This window comes from Macaca mulatta, chromosome 7, assembly GCF_049350105.2.
Source record: "Macaca mulatta isolate MMU2019108-1 chromosome 7, T2T-MMU8v2.0, whole genome shotgun sequence".
NCBI lineage: Eukaryota > Metazoa > Chordata > Mammalia > Primates > Cercopithecidae > Macaca > Macaca mulatta.
In genome coordinates, this window is record NC_133412.1 from 72,763,171 (window position 1) to 72,783,731 (window position 20,561).

The 20,561-nt window shown below is 38.2% G+C and overlaps 1 protein-coding gene and 1 long non-coding RNA gene across 10 annotated transcripts in view; one reads left to right on the forward strand and one right to left on the reverse strand.

Moving 5' to 3' along the window:
- Window positions 1-20,201, forward strand: part of LOC144330052 (uncharacterized) — a 28,513-nt gene extending 8,312 nt beyond the window's left edge. The window contains exons 2-3 of the long non-coding RNA XR_013395905.1: window positions 17,561-17,684; window positions 18,207-20,201. This is a non-coding gene — a long non-coding RNA (uncharacterized LOC144330052). The remainder of the gene's footprint in view (window positions 1-17,560; window positions 17,685-18,206) is intronic.
- The window catches only part of ADAMTSL3 (ADAMTS like 3), a 411,249-nt gene that overhangs the window by 101,570 nt on the left and 289,118 nt on the right, over window positions 1-20,561 (reverse strand). For all 9 annotated transcript variants that reach the window (XR_013395882.1, XR_013395881.1, XR_013395880.1 and 6 more), the window contains exons 18-19: window positions 1,938-2,130; window positions 1,644-1,823 (exon numbers count right to left, since the gene is read on the reverse strand). Coding sequence is in view for 6 of the 9 variants with exons in the window: in XM_015142900.3 (XP_014998386.3) it covers window positions 1,644-1,823; window positions 1,938-2,130 (373 nt within the window). In the remaining 3 variants the exon portion in view is untranslated. The remainder of the gene's footprint in view (window positions 1-1,643; window positions 1,824-1,937; window positions 2,131-20,561) is intronic.

Consider the following 20,561-nt stretch of genomic DNA (forward strand, 5'->3'; position numbering starts at 1 on the left):
GTACCAGCATGGGTCTGTTGGGCTCAAAAGCCTTTTCTCTTGCATAAAAGACAAGTGTATACCATGTATAATAATTTTGGGTTTGAATCTATCTGTGTTCTTGGGCAAGTTACCTAATCTGAATGAACCTCTGTTTTCTCATCTATAAAAATGGAGATAACATCTGCTTCTGGGGCTATTGTAGGATGAGATGAGAGGAGCAGGTCATGACTATGCCCAGCACTGAATCTAGGACTCAGAGCAGCTTGTGAATGTCACTCACTGTCCTTCCTTATTTCTTGAGGTTATTTCTGATGTTGGGGTTGGGTCTCTACTCCAAGAAGATACACACCAGGTGGCAGTGACTAGAGGTTACAAGACACCAATAACACAACTAATTTATCTGTTTTGAATCTGTGCTAAAATCTCAGCCTGCAGATGTTAAGGATGCAGCAAGACTGGAGCAAAGGGCTGGAAGAAGAATAAGGACTGGAGCAAGAGAGCCATGAGTGCAAGAAAGGCCCTACCAGCTCTTCTGGGGAACATATACCAGAGTCCCCTCTTATCCATGGTTTCGCTTTCCACAGTCAACCATGGTCCAAAAATATTAAATAGAACATTCCAGAAATAAACAATTTGTAAGTTTTAGGTTGCATGACATTCTGAGTAATGTGATGAAATCTCTCACCATCTCACTCCATCTGCCCAGGACATGAATCATTCCATCCATGCCACCTGCCTATTAGTCACTTAAGTAGTCTTCTCAGTTATCAGATAAAAAAAAACCAAAGGATATATAAAATTCAGTATGATCCACAGTTTCAGGCATTCACTGGGGTCTTGGACTGTATCTCCTGTGAATAAACAGGGACTACTGCACTTGATATCGCAAGCAATCAGACTGATGGAAGATTCTGAACAAGCTGGAGACTTGATGGACACAGTGATGGCAACACTGTGGGATGTTAGCTAGTCTGGAGATGCGAGAGTAATACAGAAAGATCAAGTGGGCAGTGTAATATAACAGAAAGAACTCTTGGAATAAAGTCAAAACAAGTGGATTCTGCTACTTTTCCAGCTGTGGGAGCTTAGGTAGCTTACTTCAGCTATTGGGATTTAATTTCCCCCACCTGAAAAATAAGGCTTCATTACTAGACTGGGTCAAGCCCTGCCAGCACTGAAACGATGTGCTAGAATTCTACTCACTGCACGAATTCAAACTTACCATGATGAAGGGTAAAATTAACAGTGACAAAACATAGAGGAAGTTAAGGCATGGAAGATGTTCAGAATGTTGGAATGACAGAGCTTAATGAATGATTCCACATGGGAGGACACAAGGAAGAGAGGAACCAAAGTGATTTTGAGTTTATCCTGGGATACTATGATCCTGGTAGTTCCAAAAGAAGGGGCTGGTTTGGGAGAAAGATAGTAAGAACACTTTGAATAATATTGAGTAAAAACTGGAAATGAATCATCACGTGCGGGCCTGGACTATAGCACTTGCACAACCCCGAGAGTGAGTGAGCACTTCCTTAAATGTGGCCCCCTAGGACCCTTACTCATCTCACACTAGTTCCAGCCTGACCTTGTGGAAATATTTAGAAGCTGAAACAAAGGAGGGGCAGAAAAGAAGGGACTGTAAAGTTGAGCCTGGCCCTTACCTTCGACCAGTCTCCCACAGCTAAATGTGGAGGACAGTCTGTCCTGGCACAGGACTTGTGAGACGATGCCTTAGGTCCTTGGCACAATTCATCTGAGAGATTCAAAAAGCTGCCATCTGTTAGCAGCTGCCGGCAGGTGACTCTTCTATTCTGAGTTCCCCCGCCACAAGTCCTGGAACACTAAGAAGACAAGAGGGTGTGATATGGCAGGCTTGGCCTACTCTGTGTTAGTGCAGTGCAGGGCCTCTCACAATCATAATCACAGAGGGCCCTGGAGTGGCCAGTCTGCCCTACCTGCTGCCATTCTTCAATGTGCCAGCCAGGAGGGCAGTCAAACTGATTGCATGCTTGTAAAGCATGGGGCTTTTCATCTCGGCACTCCTCAGGAGGGGCAGGGGTCTCCCCTGGGTGCAGGCAGTACACATCTCGGGTCTGAATTCCAACTCCACAGGTAGCTGAGCAGGGCCCCCAAGAGCCCATGTGCCACCTAAAACAGAAAACAAGTGGGGGAAGTTGAACAGTCCAATAAACCAATGTGCAACCATCAGAGTACGAACAACGTGAAGTTCTCCTCTGCGCTTCCAGACTTCACACCCTGTGTACAGATTCTACAGTCACAGCATCTCCATCAATATATGCAATTAAAACACAGAGCTATAGTATTTAAAGGCAAGAAATGTCAGGAAAGTGTTTAAAGATCTTACCCGTTTAGGAAAGTCCAGAGTAAAAAGCAGCAGATCTGTTCCCATCCTGTCCTTGGTACCACTATATATCAAAAACAAAATCCTGGTTTTGTTTTGAATGGAGTCCCAAGGCAATGATGATTTATATAGGTGTCAAAAGAAATTTTAAATGTTTAAAAGCACACTTCAGGAAATCTTCAGGGCACCTGGCTTCATTATTTGGAATATCCCTACGAAAATTCTTTTATGTTAGGATTGGATTTACAACATATATATAATGTGATTCCTTTCCAATAAGATCTTGGAAAAATCAGGTTTTCTCATAAAACATCTGTAAAAATGAAAAACCAGGGCAGCTGCTTTTGACACATATTTCCAAGTTGCCTTCAAGGAAGATTCTCCCAATTTACACTCCCACCAGAAGCAGTTGAGAACACCTAGTTGCCTATACCCATAACCACACTGGAGAATATCATTGAGAAAAGTCTCCGCCCATCTGATGGGTAAAAAAATTACACATTATGGTTATTTTAACTTGTGGATATTTAATTAGCAAACATGAATTCTTCACTAGTTACTGTAGAGATACATCATGAGCAAACCATTTTTAAATGTTTAAAATGTTCGTAAAAGGATGCTGGCTCTAGGGTAGTTTATAATAGCACACACACAAATATTAAATTGAATTACATTTTACAAAATGGAAGGAGATCATATAAATGTTTAACAATAAAGTGGAAAATAATTGTCCATTCATACAGCACAATGCTAGCAGCCATTAAAATAATAAAGTAGATGTATAGTTATTAACATAGAAATACAATCATTATATATTTTTAATAGAAAAGAAAAGCAGGTCATAAAATAGTTTGTAGAGTATAAGCCTATTTTTATGCATTTATAAATGCATGCAGAAAAAAGTCTGAATAATTATACATTAAAATGTTACCAGTGATGATACCTAACTATATGATTTTTATTTTCTTTATTCTTGCTGATTTTTTCTGATTTTTATTACAATAAGCACTCATATCAGAAAATGTTATTTCTCTGAAAAAATTAATTAGTATTTAATCTAAAAATGATTCTCAGTTTTTCTCTTTTCTAATTTTCTATTATAAACATCCCCTACTTGTGTAAATAAAAAGAAAATGAAAAATAGTATTTAATGCAAATATAATAGGACAAAAGAATAAAAGTTTTATTTATGAAGGAAAAATTTCACAATGAAGATATATAATAATCACACAAGTATGGAGATTAAATATAAAGCATAAACTTGTAAAAAGCATGAGCTGTTAAGTATAGGAAAAATGGACAAAAAAATTTAAAAATTTAAAATCTTTAAAATACTTTGCTAAACCCTTGGCATATTAACAAGGCAGACATTAATAAGAATATAAGGGATTTAATAATACATCTGAAAATATGGATAAAATAGATAACCTTCTAAGGAACTATGAAAGTTCCATTCAAGAAAGGGACTGGACCTCACTAGTTTTGTGGTCAAGTCCTACAAATTTTCAAGAAACAGGTGAATTCCCATATTATCTTAAATGTTTCAAAATAAGAAGATGAAAATATTTTATTTTATGCATATTATAAAGCTAAAAAAGAGCTGAACAGAGAAGCTGACATATATAAAGCAAACTTTTGCATGTGGTTATATATCCTAAATCCTAAATGAAAGTACAAATTCTAGTAAAAAAGAAGCAAATTAATCAACAGATTAAAACAATACAGGGTCTGTGATGTGGTCTGAAGGTTTGTGTCACCAACAAATTCAAATGTTGAAGCCCTAAACCCCAGCATGGTAGTATTTGGAGATGGGACCTTTGAGAGGTAATTAGGATTAGATGGGGACATGAGGGTGGGGTCCACATGATGGGATTAGTGCCTTTGTAAAAAGAGACACTAGGGAGCTTGCTCTCTCTCCACCATGTGAGGACACAGCAAGACATCCACTGTCTGAAAGTCAGGAAGAGAGCCCTCACCAAAACCTGAACCCTTTAATCTTGGACTCTCCAGCCTCCAGACTGTAAGAAAACAAAGTTCTGTCTTTGAAGCCACCCTTATGGTATTTTGTTATGGCAGTATGAGGTGACTAATTCAGAATATTTTCTGACCACAGTGGAACTAAATTAGATAAACCCCAAATACTCAGAAATTATGTTGTAATCTTCTAAATTGCCCATGGGTCAAAGAAGAAATCACAAGGGAAAGTAAATAGTATTTTTAAATGCACATTAATAGAAACATCAACTGTCAAAATTTGTGGAATTTAGCTAAAGCCATGATTAGAAGAAAATCAATAGCCTTAAATGATATATTTAAAAAGTTTGACAATAATAATCTAAGTAATAATTTCAAGAGGTTAAAAAAAGAATAGCAATTACACCCCAAAAAAGTAGAAGAAAGGAAACAATAAACATGAGAATAAAATAAATGAATTAGAAAATGAAACACAAAGTTGGTCCTGGCGGGATGCATTGGCTCATGCCTGTAATCCCATCACTTTGGGAGGCCGAGGTGGTTGGGTCACCTGAGGTCAGGAGTTCAAGACTAGCCTGGCCAATATGGTGAAACCCCATCTCCACTGAAAATACAAAAATTCGCTGGATGTGGTGGTGCACGCCTGTAATCCCAGCTACTTCGTAGGCTGAGACGTGAGAACTGCTTGAACCCAGGAGGCTGAGGTGTTAGTGAGCCGAGATCAGGCCACTGCACTCCAGCCTGGGTGACAGAGCAAGACTGTCTAAAATCACGAGGTCAGGAGATCGAGACCATCCTGGCTAACACGGTGAAACCCCGTCTCCAGTAAAAAATACAAAAAACTAGCCGGGCGAGGTGGCGGGCGCCTGTAGTCCCAGCTACTCGGGAGGCTGAGGCAGGAGAATGGCGTAAACCCGGGAGGCGGAGCTTGCAGTGAGCTGAGATCCGGCCACTGCACTCCAGCCTGGGCGACAGAGCGAGATTCCGTCTCAAAAAAAAAAAAAAAAAAAAAGAAAAAGAAAAAAAAAAGTTGCCCTTTCAAAAGACTAACAAGATTAATAAATTATTGATAAAATGTGAAGAAAAAAGAGAGCAGGCACACATAATAAAATCAGGAATTTAAGGGGGGACATTTTGGCATAAAAAAAGTACAGTAAGTAATAAAAAACATTGTCAATAAATTTGAAAATTTACATGAACTAAAAAAATTCCTACAAAAAGCAACTTATCAAAACTAACACACAAATGAAGAGAAATCGGAATAGTCTTAGATCTATTAAATTAAATTTGTAATTTAAAGTATTTTAAAAATAAACTCCATGTCACATGGCTTCCTTGGTGAACTAAACATTTAAGGCATACACGATTCCAACCTTACATAAACTCTCTAAAAAATGTAAGAAGAGAGAAAACTTCCCAACTCATTTAAGCCAATGTCACTCAGAAACAGATTTAAAATCCTAAATAAAATATTAGCAATCAAGTGATAAAGTGAAAAATAATGTTCCATGGTGACCAATCTGGGTTTATTCTAGAAAGGCAAAATTGGTTCAACCTTGGAAATTCAATCACTGTCTATGACATAGCAAACTATAGGAAAAAATTCATATGATCATTTCAATAGACAGAAAAACATTTGTAAATTTTAACAGATATTCATGATAAAAAATTTTTTTTTAATTTGAATTAGCACATCCAAAAAGCAAAGGCTTGGGGATGGGAAGGTGAGAGAGGGCTGGAGAATACAGTAAAATATCTAATTGAGCACCCCTTTGTTACAAAATGTAGCAATACCAGTTAAAGAAAGACATAAGGGTAAGATATTCCCTCATACAAATGAAACATCTCAGTTGACCAGAAATCAATATAAACACACAGTGCTAAAGCATAAGAAAGTTATGAAACAGAATATATAATGTAAAACCAAATATGTTTGAATGTACTGAGAGAATATTTAAACTCTGATAAAGATTTTGAGAATAAGTTAATGATGGGATCATTGAAAATAGGCAAACAAAAAAAGAGAAAGGAAATTAACAACTCCAGAGAAAAAACTTGCACTCAAAAGAAAATGTAACCATAATAAAATATTAAATGTCTTAGCTGTGCAATGCTTTTTTTAAAATGACGGCTTTAAGATACAGTTTACATAATATAAAATCTACCCTTTTAAAGGGTAGCAATGCTCCTCCTATAAAATAGCTCTAGCCCAGTTCTAGGCGTTTTTAGATACTAAACACCTGACCATGGTGAAACACCTGACCATGACCCATCAGATGACCATGTGACAAGCTGCTTATTGTAAAGGGGACATTATCTATCTGCAAAGTCATATAGTTAGATGTGACCAGCAGTGGCCCACCGAGTGGAAGTGGTATATGGGACCAGGCATTGGTGGTGAGTGCATCATTGTAAAAAGTCTAGTGATGGTAATGGCCACAAGTGTCCAGAAATACCTAACCAGACATGACTTTGGTATGACTTTGTGTTTTCTTTTAATTTAATCTCCCTTGGCTCCTGAAAAATTTATAAACTTAGTTCGCCAGCCTATTATTTTTGTGGATCACTTAGTATCTTTCTAGTAAGTTTATTATTAGCTCAAGTTAAGCAGAATTAGTTTATACTGCTTATACCTAGGAACCCTGATTAATATAAGGTGATACAAGTTTTAGATTATTTTTGAATTCTAGAAATTTTTTTTTCTAGATTTTTGATATCTAGAAATCAATTAACATGCAAAAAGACAAAATCAATACATAAATTAGTATTTCTATTCATTTAGCACTGATCTTTGACTTTTAACATACAGAATTATAATTTTTTAAAATTTTATTTTAGGTATATGTGCAGGTTTTTTATATAGGTAAATTGCATGTCATGGGGATTTGGTGTACAGATTATTTCATCACCCATATAAATAAGCATAGTACCAGGTAGGTACTTTTTCAATCCTCTCCCTTCTCCCACCCTTCCACCCTCAAGTACACCCTGGTGTCTGTTGTTCCCTTCTTTGTGTTGATGTGTTCTCAGTATTTAGCTTCTACTTATAAGTGAGAACATGTGGTATTTGGTTTTCTGTTCCTGCATTAGTTCACTTAGGGTAATGATCTTTAGCTCCATTCGTGTTCCTGCAAAGGACATGATCTCATTCTTTTTCTATGGCTGCATAATATTCCATGGTGTATATGTACCACATTTGTTTTTATCCAGTCTACCATTGATGGGCATTTACGTTGATTTAATGTCTTTGCTATTGTGAATAGTGCTGCGATGAACATATGTGTGCATGTGTCTTTACGGTAGAATGATTTATAATTCTTGGGATATATACCCAATAATGAAATTGCTGTGTCAAATGGTAATTTTTTAAAGTTATTTGAGAAATTGCCACACTGCTTTCCACAATGGCTAAATTAATTTACATTCCAATCAGCAGTATATAAATGTTCTCTTTTCTCTGCAACCTCACCAGCATCTGTAATTTTTTGACTTTTTAATAATAGCCGTCTGACTGGTGTGAGATGGTATCTCACTGTGGTTTTGATTTGCATTTCTCTAATGATTAGTGATGTTGAGCATGTTTTCATATGCTTGTTGGCCACATGGAGCTCTTCTTTTGGAAAGTGTCTGTTCACATCATTTGCCCACTTCTTAAAGGGACAAAGGTTTTTTGCTTAATTTGTTTAAGTTTCTTAAAGATTCTAGATATTAAGCTTTCGTTGGATGCATAGTTTGCAAATATTTTCTCTGATTCTGTAGGTTGTCTATTTACTCTGTTGATAGTTTATTTTGCCGTGCAGAAGCTCTTTAGTTTAGGCCTCATTTGTCAATTTTTGTTTTTGTTGCAATTGCTTTTGGCATCTTTGTCATGAAATATTTGCCAGAGCCTATATCTAGAATGTATTTCCTAGGTTATCTTCCAGGGTTTTTATAGCATAACTGTAAATGTTTGTAACAAAAGTCTAGAGTTGTTCAGTATGTCCATCCTTGTATTGATCAAGATGAAAGGATTTCTGAGCTATCTTGAACTACTTTCATCTGTTACTATTGTTAAGAATTGTTTCTTCTTTTCCGTTCTTCTCATTTTAATTATTTCCTGTGCTTTGTGAGCATTGATTTTGCTTGTTATACTTTTCTTTTTTTTTTTTTTTTGAGACAGTGTCTTGCTCTGTCACCCAGGCTGGAATGCAGTGGCCGGATCTCAGCTCACTGCAAGCTCCGCCTCCCAGGTTCACGCCATTCTCCTGCCTCAGCCTCCCGAGTAGCTGGGACTACAGGCACCCGCCACCTCGCCCGGCTAATTTCTTTGTATTTTTTTAGTAGAGACGGGGTTTCACCATGTTAGCCAGGATGGTCTCGATCTCCTGACCTCGTGATCCACCCGTCTAGGCCTCCCAAAGTGCTGGGATTACAGGCTTGAGCCACCGCACCTGGCCAACTTGTTATATTTTTTATTCTGTCTTCCCCTCTGTTATATTTTATTTTTAGGTTTACCCTTAGAATTTCAAAGGCCCTATTTCACAACTCTAGACTTAAACAAAATCATTTCCATCTTAACAAACAGTGTAAGGGCCTAAAGCACTTTAATCAATCAACCTCTCTGAGTTTTACAAGGCTGTGTTGGACAATATTTCTTTTTTCAAATTGATAAATCAGAAACTAGTATTGATTTCCATAGTCAATAAACTTTTTTAGATTAAACATCTGTACAATATGCTTCAGTCATCATTCATTCTTATATCTCAGACCCTCCTTCTAGGATAATTTTCCTGCTTAATTAATACATTCTTTAAAATTGTCTTTAGTGAAAATTTGCTGATAGTGCAATTTCCTGGTTTTCTTCACCTAGTATACCTAATTTTAGTAAATATTTATTACCTATGATGTGCCAAGCTCTTTTTAAAGTATATGTATTAACTCATTTAATTGTCATATAACCTTAATATAAGACTACCTTGTTGACACCTGCTGCATAAGGAGATACTATTACAATCTGAAAATATCCCTATTTCATCTTTAAAATGTTGTTTTAATAATATCCAATTCTAGGCTGACAGTGATTTTTTCTTCTGAGCCATTTGAAGATAATGCTTCATTATTTCTCATGAGAAAAAAATGTCAGTTTTTGTTATTGTTCCTCTCCTGGATCTTTTCTATATCTCTGACTTTGAGATTTTCTTTGTCTTTAGAGTTCTAAAGTTTAACAACAGTGTATCTGAATGTGTATTTTTTATTCCCTGCTTGGGATTTGCTGTGACTCCCGATTCTTAGGTTTCATATTTTTTCATTAATTCTGAAATATTCTCTGCTATCATCTCTTTGATAACTCTCTTTTCTTTTTTCTTGTTAGAATCATGAAGTCCTTTTTATCACTTTTCACAGTATAAGGCACTTATTTTTTCTTTTAATATCATTCTTTTTAAAGGCAAAGGAATCACAAGTGAATGCACTAGTCATGATCCATCAGAATAATAGATGCTTATGTACAAGAACATTTCCTGACTTCTTTCTGAACCTGTCACCACTAGGTAATACCGCTATTTGTTTACTTTAAAAGTAGGAGAATTTAGTATGATTCTCTCCTTTTCAAAAATTGAATGTATAGAAATTTAAGGGGTACAAGTGCAGTTTTGTTACATGGATATATTACAAAGTGATAAAGTCTGGACTTTCCCTGCAACCAACACCAGAATAATGTACATTGTACCCATTAGGTAATTCATCATCCCTCACCCTCCTCCCACCTGTCTGAGTCTCCAAATTCTATTTCACACTCTATATTCATGGGTACACATTATTTAGCTCACACTTGTGAGAACATGTGAAATTTGACTTTCCACTTCTGAGTTATTTCACTTAAGATAATGGCCTCCAGTTCCATCCACATTGCTGCAAACACATGGTTTCATTCTTTTTATGGCTGAATAGTATTCCATTGTGTACATATGCCACATTTTCTTTATCCAATCATTTATTGATGTGATTCCCTTTTCTTAGCATATTTTTGGGGATTTTTTGGATGAATTATTTTACTTAAGTTTTGGAGGAAGGAGATTTAATTTTCATTAGTGCATTTAATTATCTCCACCTGGTCTCTCCCTTGACACGTGGGGATTATGGGGATTACAATTTAAGATGAGATTTGGGTGGGGACACAAAGCCTAACCATATCATTTCATTCTCTCTCACAAATCTCATGTCCATTTCACATTTCAAAACTAATCATGCCTTCCCAATAGTCCCCCAAAACTTTAATTCATTCCGGCATTGACCTAAAAGTCCAAGTCCAAAGTCTTATCTGAGATAAGGCAAGTAAGTCCCTTCTGCCTATGAGCCTGTAAAATCAAAATCAAGTTAGTTACTTCCTAGATATAATGGGGTACAGGCATTCTGTAAATACATCCATTCCAAATGGGATAAATGGGCCCAAATGAAGGGGCTACAGGTCCCATGCAAGTCTGAAATTTAGCTGGGCAGGAAAATCTGAAAGCTCTGAAATTATCTCCTTTTGACTCCATGTCTCACATACAGGTCACACTGATGCAAGAGGTGGACTCCCATGGTCTTGGAAAGTTCTGCCCTTGTGGCTTTGCAGGGTATAGTCCCACTCCCAGCTGCTTTCATGGGCTGGCCTTGCAGCAAACTTCTGCCTGGACATCCTCTGAAATCTAGACAGAGGCTCCCAAACCTCAATTCTTGACCTCTCTGCACCTGCAGGCCCAACACCATGTGGAAGCCACCAAAGCGTGGGGCTTGCACTGTATGATGCAATGGCCTGAGCTATATGTTGGCTCCTTTTAGCCATGGCTGGGATGCAGGGCACCAAGTCCTGAGACTGCACAAAGCAGCAAGGCCCTGGGACTAGCAAGGCCCTGGGAACTGTCTTTTCCTTCTAGGCCTCTGGGCCTGTGATGGGAGGAGCTGCCATGAAAACCTCTGACGTGCCCTTCAGACATTTCCCCCATTGTCTTGGCAATTAACCTTTGGCTCTTTGTTACTTATACAGACTTCTGCAGCAGGCTTGAATTTCTCCTCAGAAAATGGGTTTTTCTTTTCTATTGCATTGTCAGGCTGCAAATTTTCTAAACTTTATGCTTTGCTTCCCTTTTAAACATAAGTTCCAATTCTAAATCATATCTTTGTGAATGCGTAAAACTAAATGCTTTTTAGAGCACCCAAGTCACCTCTTGAACGATTTGCTTCTTAGAAATTTCTTCTGCCAGATACCCTATATCACCCCCTAAAGTTCAAAGTTCCACAGATCTGTAGGGCAGGGGAAAAATGCCACCTCTTGTTTTCTTTTTGAAACTCCATTTTTATATATTATAAACTTTCTCAATATTTCCTCTGTATCTACCTTTTGTGCATATTTTACATATTTTATTTATTCTTCATGCTTTATTCTGGGTAATTTTTTCAGCTCTCTCTTCCATTTTAACCGTTTACTCCAGAACATAACTTTTAAATTTCAATCACTATATTTTTAACTTCTAGATATTCTATTAGCTGAACCATATAAACTGCCAATATTTGACCATTTTTGACCAAATAGAAAGTTTCAGATGGTTCAATGTGATAATTGGTTCTTCTAAACAATCTTCAAGTATTTTTCATAGTTTATTGTTTCTAGCATGGATTTTTAATTTCCTGTTTTATATATGTAAATATTTTAAATAAACTTACGTTTATATTCTGTACCTGATAATTCTAACTTATGATGCTCTGTATCTGATTCTATTTTTTCCCCCACTGACTCTCACACATTGTTTCTTCATCTTTTTTTTTTTTTTTTAATTTTGATTATGAGCTAATGCTCATTATGTCTTTGTGGGAATTTTAAGGTCTGGGTAGAAGATACACTCCTCCTCACAGGATTTACATCACCTCTATCAAGACCACTATGAACCAATTTTTTGGATCACAAAGAGTGAATATAAACCCTACTCCTACATGAAGGGCTACTTGTAGCTCTTAGATTCTCAGGGGAGCCTTTCTGATTCCTTCCATTCAGAGGCAGAGCTGAGACAGATAGTTCTCCTTGCACTCTCTCTTTACAGGATGGATTTCATTTTTTGAATTTACCTTTTCACTGAGGTAGACCCTGGTTTTGTATGGGGAATCTCCATTCTATTCCTCCTTACCTTCTGAAGGTCTAAGGACTTGTCTATCAGGCAAAAGATCTTAAAGCCAAAAAGTGTAGGTTACTGAGACTGACAACTGTCCCCACTAAGGCAATGCTTCAGCTTGTTTTTGGCTTCTGAGGATTTTTCTTACTTTCTTACAAGCTTAGTTCTGCATTTCAAGGTATGTTTTACATATTTTACCTAGTATTTTAGAGGTATTTAGCAAAAAGCCTTTAAGGATATCAAGTCCATCATGTGGTTAGAAATTGACATATACAGTCACATACTTGAAATAATAGTTCAGCAAGTTTAGCTCTAGGGTGATCATGATTTTCCCTCAATATTCTGAAGATATTATTCCTTTGTTTTCCAGAAACTCAAGTTGTTGATAAGTTGTTTGCAGTTAATCTGTTTTTCATGTGTGGTAGCCTTTAAGATTTTCTTATCTTCCCTGATTTTCTGTAGTTTCACTATTTTGTATCTATGTGGGGATTTATTTTCATTTGTTTCTCTTGATACTAGGAGTGGATATTTTTTCTTAAGTTTTAGTAAACAGTTTACTTCATATCTTGATTCTCCGACATTACTTCCATATTTCTTAATTTTCTTCCCTTTCCCCAAATCATCAACTGTTTTTCTTCTGTCTTAGAAACTGAACTGTCATTTGCTACGATTGCTTTGGGACCTCAAGCTCCAAATAACCACAAGTGCAGCTCCATTCACCACCTCATGCTTCCATTCCTTTCCTAGCCCAGGTAATTGTTTTCTTAATTGTGTCTTTGGTATGCCTCCTTTTATACTGCATCTACCATTGATCTGTATTTGGAACAGAATATGACGTTACAACACCATCTTAATTGGAAGTCTATTAATTACTTAGACTATAATTGATAATATCTAAATTCCAGAAATTTTGAATGTGAGTAAAGTCACTAAAAGTAGATACATGGGTCATATTTGGATGACAATTGGAAAACATAGCTAAATAATTAGAAGGCTTCTGCTGCATGATTAAAACAATTCAGCTTAAATCTGTAACTTTATTGATGTGACTTCAGGATGATCATCTTTCAAGCAAGTGTATAGCTAGACAAATCAGAGTCACGAGGAACTGGAGATGGAGCTGTTTTTATTTAAGAAATGGGTAACAATTTCTTATTCACAGACAATGAACTCAATAAAGAATTGTTTTTTATATCAAGAAATAGGTAGCAAGTTGGTACAGAAACACATCACTGTTGCCTCTTGCTTTCCTCCTTTCTTCCCTAGCAGTGTTGAATCCTGTTAGAGAAGAAGGCTCTCCTCAGACTAGTGGGACCATTATGTAACCCAGCATGTTTCTACAAGCTGCTGGCTCTCTCCTGGAAAAAGCAAACTCCATAAATAGCAGGCACTCAGCAGTTATAAGATAGATCAGGGGGAGTAACCCCATAAAAGCAAATAAACATCCAACACCCCACCTTGGAGAGTCCAGGCTAATACATCAAATACATTTGCCTTTGGGTAAATAAAGATCCACTGGCTGTCCAACCCAATCTCAGTGGTAAGTTTCACCCTGGGGTGATATTTTACTGCTATTGCCCTTGGAGTCAGTAAATATTTGTATGGAAAATATTACGCAACACCCTGTTCCTGTTATTCCTACACCACTAGTTTCTAGAACCTAAAACATTTTTGTAAACTTACCTTTATTTTGGCATCAAACCTTTGTCTCTGCTGGGTTTTTTCCAATATAAGTCTCAACCTTTGAAAAGTTTACTAAATTTGCAACTTTGAAATGAGGAATAGTATTTCCTTTCACATAAAAACAGACTCTTAATTTTGCAAAGTAGCCAAGACATGTTGTCTGCTCTATTATTCCTAGCTTGGAAGCTCTGTGGGCAAGAGATTGCTGAGGAAGAGAATGTGTAAGAACTCTCGCTGAGGCACAGTGATGACAGAAATGGGATACAGTACACAGGCTGAGGCATGAATAAACCATTAAGCTTTCTTCAGTAAACTTAAGAAACAGTTTCTAGATTTGTTGCTAAATCTTGCTCTGGTTTGGTGGGCAATGGAAGAGCATTGCAAACTAAACTCAACCCTGCCTTGACCTCCTGGGCAGGTCAAACCAAGGCTGTCATTCTTAGAACTAAAACCCCAAGCACTTCACACTACTCATGTGTGGACATAAGGATTGCTGCAAAAGGACTAGACATAATTTGAAGACATGAGTGAAAAATGCAACCTGAAAGCACTACCCAAAAATGAAAGATTGGAGCTTAGGGGACCTTGGTGATCATAAAGTCCAACACCTTTCTTCATTATTCATATTAAGAAACAGTGCCCAGAGAGCTAAGGAACTCACCTAAAATTCCTTGAGAGACGTGGAACTGGGGTTCTATCCCATGTCCCTGATCTATTTCCAGTTTTCTTTTGACTTTTGAGAGTTCCTTGCTATCAAGTGGCTTAGGTTTGGATCCTATTTCACATTCTGTTGAACTTAATTTTACTAGTGAGAAGTGAGCCAATGATTACTTTTATGGGAGAGAATTAACTAATGTCATAGTAGCGAAGCTCTCTAAGAGGCAGAGGGCATAGTGTGTGCAAAGGTCCAAATGGCATGAATGAGCAGGAGTGTGGGTCATGGTGCATAATTTATTGTGGCTGCTGAGCAAGTTCCTTAGGGTGAGCCTGAGTGTGTGTCTGTCTGTCTGTCCGTCTTTCTGTCCGTCTGTCTCTGTGTGTGTCTCTCTCTCTCTCTCTCCCTCTGGGTGTGTGTGTGTGTGTGTGTGTGTGTGTGGTGGAGGTGACAGGAAATGTGGTTTAAGAGTTGGATCCAGAGTCACAAAGGCATTTATATGCTGTGGTTTAATTGCCTTCCCACAAAAGATGTGGAAGTTACAACCCCCAGTACTTGTGACTGTGACCTTATTTGGAAATAAGTTCTTTGCAGATGATCAAGAGGAGGTCATTACAGTAGGCCCTACTCCAGTATAAGTGGTGTCCTTAGAAAAGGAGAAGTGTGGACACAAAGACACAGAGAAGGAAAACAATATGAAATCACAGGGACAATGTCATTCACAAGCTGAAGAATGCCAGAGTTACCTGCCAGGAGAAAGCCATGGAACAGAGGCTCCCTCACAGTTCTAAGAAGGAATCGACCCTGCTGACACCTTAATTTTGGACTTCTGGTCTCCAGATCTGGGAGACAATAGATTTCTGTTCTTTAAGCCACTCTGTTTCTGGTTGTTATGGCAGCCCCAGGAAAGAAACACATGTCAAAGTGGAGAATGTGGATTTGAATCCATAGATAAAGGAGCGTTGTTGAGGGTTTCATGCAGAGGCACACACAGTCATTTTGCAACTTAGAAAGATAAAGATCTTTCATAGTCATGTGTGTGCACATGGATCAGAGCAGGAAACAAGAGAGGCAAGAGTTCATTTAGAAACTGCTGAACAGTTCAGGTAAAACATATCTGAATTAAGGCAGTGGAAGTTACACATGATTAGGACAAATTCATTAAGTACTGAAAAGTAAACTGTCAAGAATCTCAAGTTCATATTATCAGAGAACTAAAACCATAAAAGGCCACTTACTTTATGTGATTCCCCTCAGAAAAGAAACTCAGATTTCATGATAAAGTGGGAGAAAATGTTTGATTTGGACTTAGTCTTGAAAATTTAAATTAAAAATTATAAAATCAAGTTATCTTATCTTGAATGTAATTGTGGTTGTAATGCCAACTTTATGCACTAATTCTTAGAATGACAGAGAATGAATTGTAAATTGTTTCATATTTTGGCTTTCTTTTCTGAAAAAATTATATGATGAAACATTATGGCTACCTTCACTTCCGGAGCAAGAGTGTAACAGTTATTTTCAGAAAAATAAAACTGAGAGTTTCATCAGTGTTCTCAGGGCCTCTTTTTTCATCCTGTGACATGCAAATCATTCTCATTTGAAGTGCCTTTCATGTTGTTATCATTTTCATTTTCTCTGTTTTAGTTGTTACTTGGCTAGAAACAGAGCAGAATTCTGGTGAAGACTAGTTTCACATCAATCTGCAGTAAGATTTAAATCTAGAAATAAAATACACCCCAACATATGGGGTTGTATTTTCTTCTTTTTACTCTTCTTTGTTAATGGCTATCAATATATCATACCTAGCTGGGTGTGGTCACTCATGCTTATAATCCTAGGAGCTTGGAAGGCTGAGATGAGAGGATATCTTGAGCCCAGGAGGTCAAGGCTGTAGTGAGCCATGACTGCACGACCACTCCAGCCTAGATGACAGAGAAACACCTAATCTCTAAAAACATTTTAAAATTTTAAAAAATTATTGATGCACATATGGCTCATTCCTGTAATCCCAGTAACATGGGAGGCTAAGGCAGGAGGATCACTTGACCCCAGGAGTTCAAGGCTGCAGTGAGCTGTGATCACACCACTGCACTCCAGCCTGAGCAAGAGATAGAGACCCTATCTCAAAAAAAAAAAAAAAAAAAAAAAAATCACACTTAGCCAAACTGTAGTCACAATTTTAAATCTGTGCAAATTCCAAACCATTATTTTTTGTAATCATCTTTCTAGAAAGACAGTACTGGCTACAGCAGACAAAGGGGATGGCTAGTGGAGGGACTAGAAATCAGGAGACCAGCTCTACCAGCAGCATGATATGTAGGCTCCCACAGCTTCCATTTGGCCATCCTGAAAAGGCAGAATTTAGACTAGATAACATCTCATGAGAAAGGCTCCATGTTTGGGCTTTATGTTGTAGTATGCAATTTATTTAGTGTGTGCTCATGGAGAAGTCACCAATCACCTAAAAATCCTAAATTTCAGTTTTCATATACAGAAAACAAGAGCCTTTATTCATTATATATTTATTAGCACGTTTCTAAAAGAATGTGAGGCTATTAATAAGAATAGTACTAGCTACTTTTCACCAAAAAGAGACTACTTAGGGCAATGATTTTCAAATTTTTGCACAGCAAAACACCTGATATAGTGCAGACATAAGTTGTGAACAGGTTCATTCACTGTTTTAAATAAAACAGTACATAGAAAAGGATTTATGGGCCAGGTGCAGTGGCTCACGCCTGTAATCCCAGCACTTTGGGAGGCTGAGGTGGGCAGATCACTTGAGGTCAGTTTAAGATCAGCCTGGCCAATATGGCAAAATCCTGACTCCACAAAAAATACAAAAATTAGCTGGGTGTGATGGCATATGCCTGTAGTCCCAGCTACTCAGGAAGCTGAGGCAGGAGAATCACTTGAACCCAGGAGGCAGAGGCTGCAGTGGGCCGTGACTGCACCATTGAACTCCAGCCTGGGCAACAGAGTGAGACTCCGTCTCAAAAAAAAAAAAAAAAAAAAAAAAAGGAAAGAAAGAAAGAAAGAAAAGGATTTATGGATTGTAGAACTCTTAAAACTACTCTGCAAAATACTGGAGCATGGGGGCCATGGTTGGGAATGCAGTATTTCTGAAGGATACATCGAGCAGTTTTGGAAAAGACAGGAGAGGTGCATTGATATTCATGGCTACAAATATAGAAGGGATTCAACTATTTTGATGAAGAATGTTGTTGGTGGCCGGGTGCGGTAGCTTATGCCTGTAATCCCAGCATTTTGGGAGGCTGAGGCAGGTGGATCACCTGAGGTCAGGACTTTGAGACCAGCATAGCCAACATGGTGAAACCCCATCTCTACTAAAAATACAAAAAATTAGCTGGGCATGTTGGTGGGCACCTGACCTGTCATCCCAGCTACTCAGGTGGCTCAGGCAGGTGAATCGCTTGAACCCAGGAGGTGGAAGTTGCAGTGAGCCATAAGACTGTGCCATTGCACTCCAGCCTGGGCAACAACAGCAAAACTTCATCTCAAAAAAAAAGAAAAAAAAAGGTGTTGGTGTCATATAAACAGTAAAAAGGAAATGATGATATTTGCAGATTCACACGGAGGCAGGCTTTAAATCGAGGACACTCAAACGGAATTATGGTGGGCTGGATCCCTAGTTTTAAGTAATTTTCTTAAAAAATTTATAATTCATCTAATTGTCTCCATTTTGTTCTCCCCATTTCTGTGTTTGAGTAATCTTTTTAAAATGTAAATCTGATGTGCCACTTCATTGCTCAAACCCTCCAGTGGCTTCCCACTGACTCTCTGGATGAAGTCCAAGTGCTTACCATGGCCCTTGCCCATTCATATCTCATCTGATGACACATTGATCTCCTTTCTCTCAAGTTCCTTGAGCACATTGAGCTCTTTCTTTCCTTGGGGCCTTTGCACATACTGTTCTCTCTGCCCAGAACACTCATTCCTCTACAGCTCTCCTGGCAGATTCCTGCCTGTGTTTACATCTTAAATAACTTCCTCAGAAAGGAACTGCACCAACCTCCCCCGCTTCCCTGCCCCACCAATTTATTTTAGGTCCTCGTAGTATTCCTGCTCTTGAGACGTTGTTTATTTAACATCCACCTCATGCCCCATCCCCAGATTAAGTTTAAGAAAACAGTTTACAAAATGATGTAGTACATGGTTCCAATGTCATAGGGAAATATGTTGAGAAATACGACTATGTTTTGCCCCCTCCCTGTATTTGTCCCTGTGCCTTGCTCCTGTTCAGGAAGGTGGTCATCTGTTTCCATCTTCACTGCCTCAGGGGAGGGATGTAGCAGGGAAGGAAAACAGAAACCCTGGCTTTTCCAAAAGTATCCATTTCAGTGGTTCCAATATTAGAATAGAAAAAACTGAGAAACATAGATAGATAATTCAGATTACTACATGCCATTACACAAGTGCTATTTCTCTAAAGATTAAAGGGTCATTCCAAGTGAATACATATTCAACACTGCTCTAATATACTTGCTATTCTTGGAAAAGTCTGGACATACTTGACAAAGTATGACAAAGTCTTGACTCCTAGTTACATCAAACCTTCCTAAAACCCCTCCTTTATTGTCTCTTCTGCAATCTGCATTCTAGCATGGATCACTCTGGAATGCCATAAGCCTGGGGGTGGGAGTGGGAGGTGGCAGGGAAACAGTTTTCCCAGTGCTGTTTCTGGCCCTTGCTTTGCTCACTAAGGTAAGTCTACAGGCCCCTACTGCATCACCTAAACCACACACAGCAAGATGGCTCTAACATAAGACAACAAGCTCCCAGTACTTCTGTAGGCCTCAATGGAAGTGAGAAATACAGTAATGGATACAAAACACTATGCCCATTACATGGCAGGTTTGATTTCACCAAGGATGAGGCACACACTGGCCTCCTCCTGAGACTGTGCGGGCTAGAGAACAAGACTCTCAAGGAAGGGGTGCCCATCTCCAGGATGTGGAGGGCCTGATTTCTCGGGGGGCCTAACGTATTGATCCCCACCTTCACCACCCTTATGCCATCAAGGCAGGAGAAACATCACAGCCAACAGATTGTATGGAATCAAAATCAGAAGGGTCAAGAGAATTCCAGAAGCATAACTTATTTTCTGAATAAACATAAAATACACTTACCCTTAGACTAATATGGCAGGAGGATACAATAACCTCCCTCAATCACTGAGAGTCCTAAACATAGCAGAATTTGCTTTAGCAAATGAAAGGATTTCATTAGCAGGGCAACATGATGACTAAGAGGTAGGAGAGGCAGGTGGTGACTGGGAATGGGCTCAGCATTTTTGGCAACTAATTCTTCTCACAGAATAGGGGTCACAAGATAATAAAGGTAAAGAAGAGATGAAGGAAAAGACTGGGGGTTATATTCAGAAAGGTCTTGTGTGAGAAACCCATGATGTTCGGTTATCATCCTCTGTAGCCAGCAGCACCAGGGACACAGGAACATGAGAACAACCTACTTCTCTTCTGATAAAATTCCTCACGATCTTACCAGGACTTAAGCAAGAAAGCAGATTAACTTTTAAGGTAAACCTATCAGTCAAAGAGATCAAGAAGGTCACCCTCACCTACTCATTGGGATTTATAACATTACACCCCACAACCTGAGATCCCAGGCAAGTCAGTGGGAAAGGTAATAACACATCAGTGTGAGTGCTAGGTATCAAATAGGAGATTACACAGTCACTCAACAAATATGGATTAAGCACCTACTGTGTACCAATGTTAACTCTAATGCAAATCCT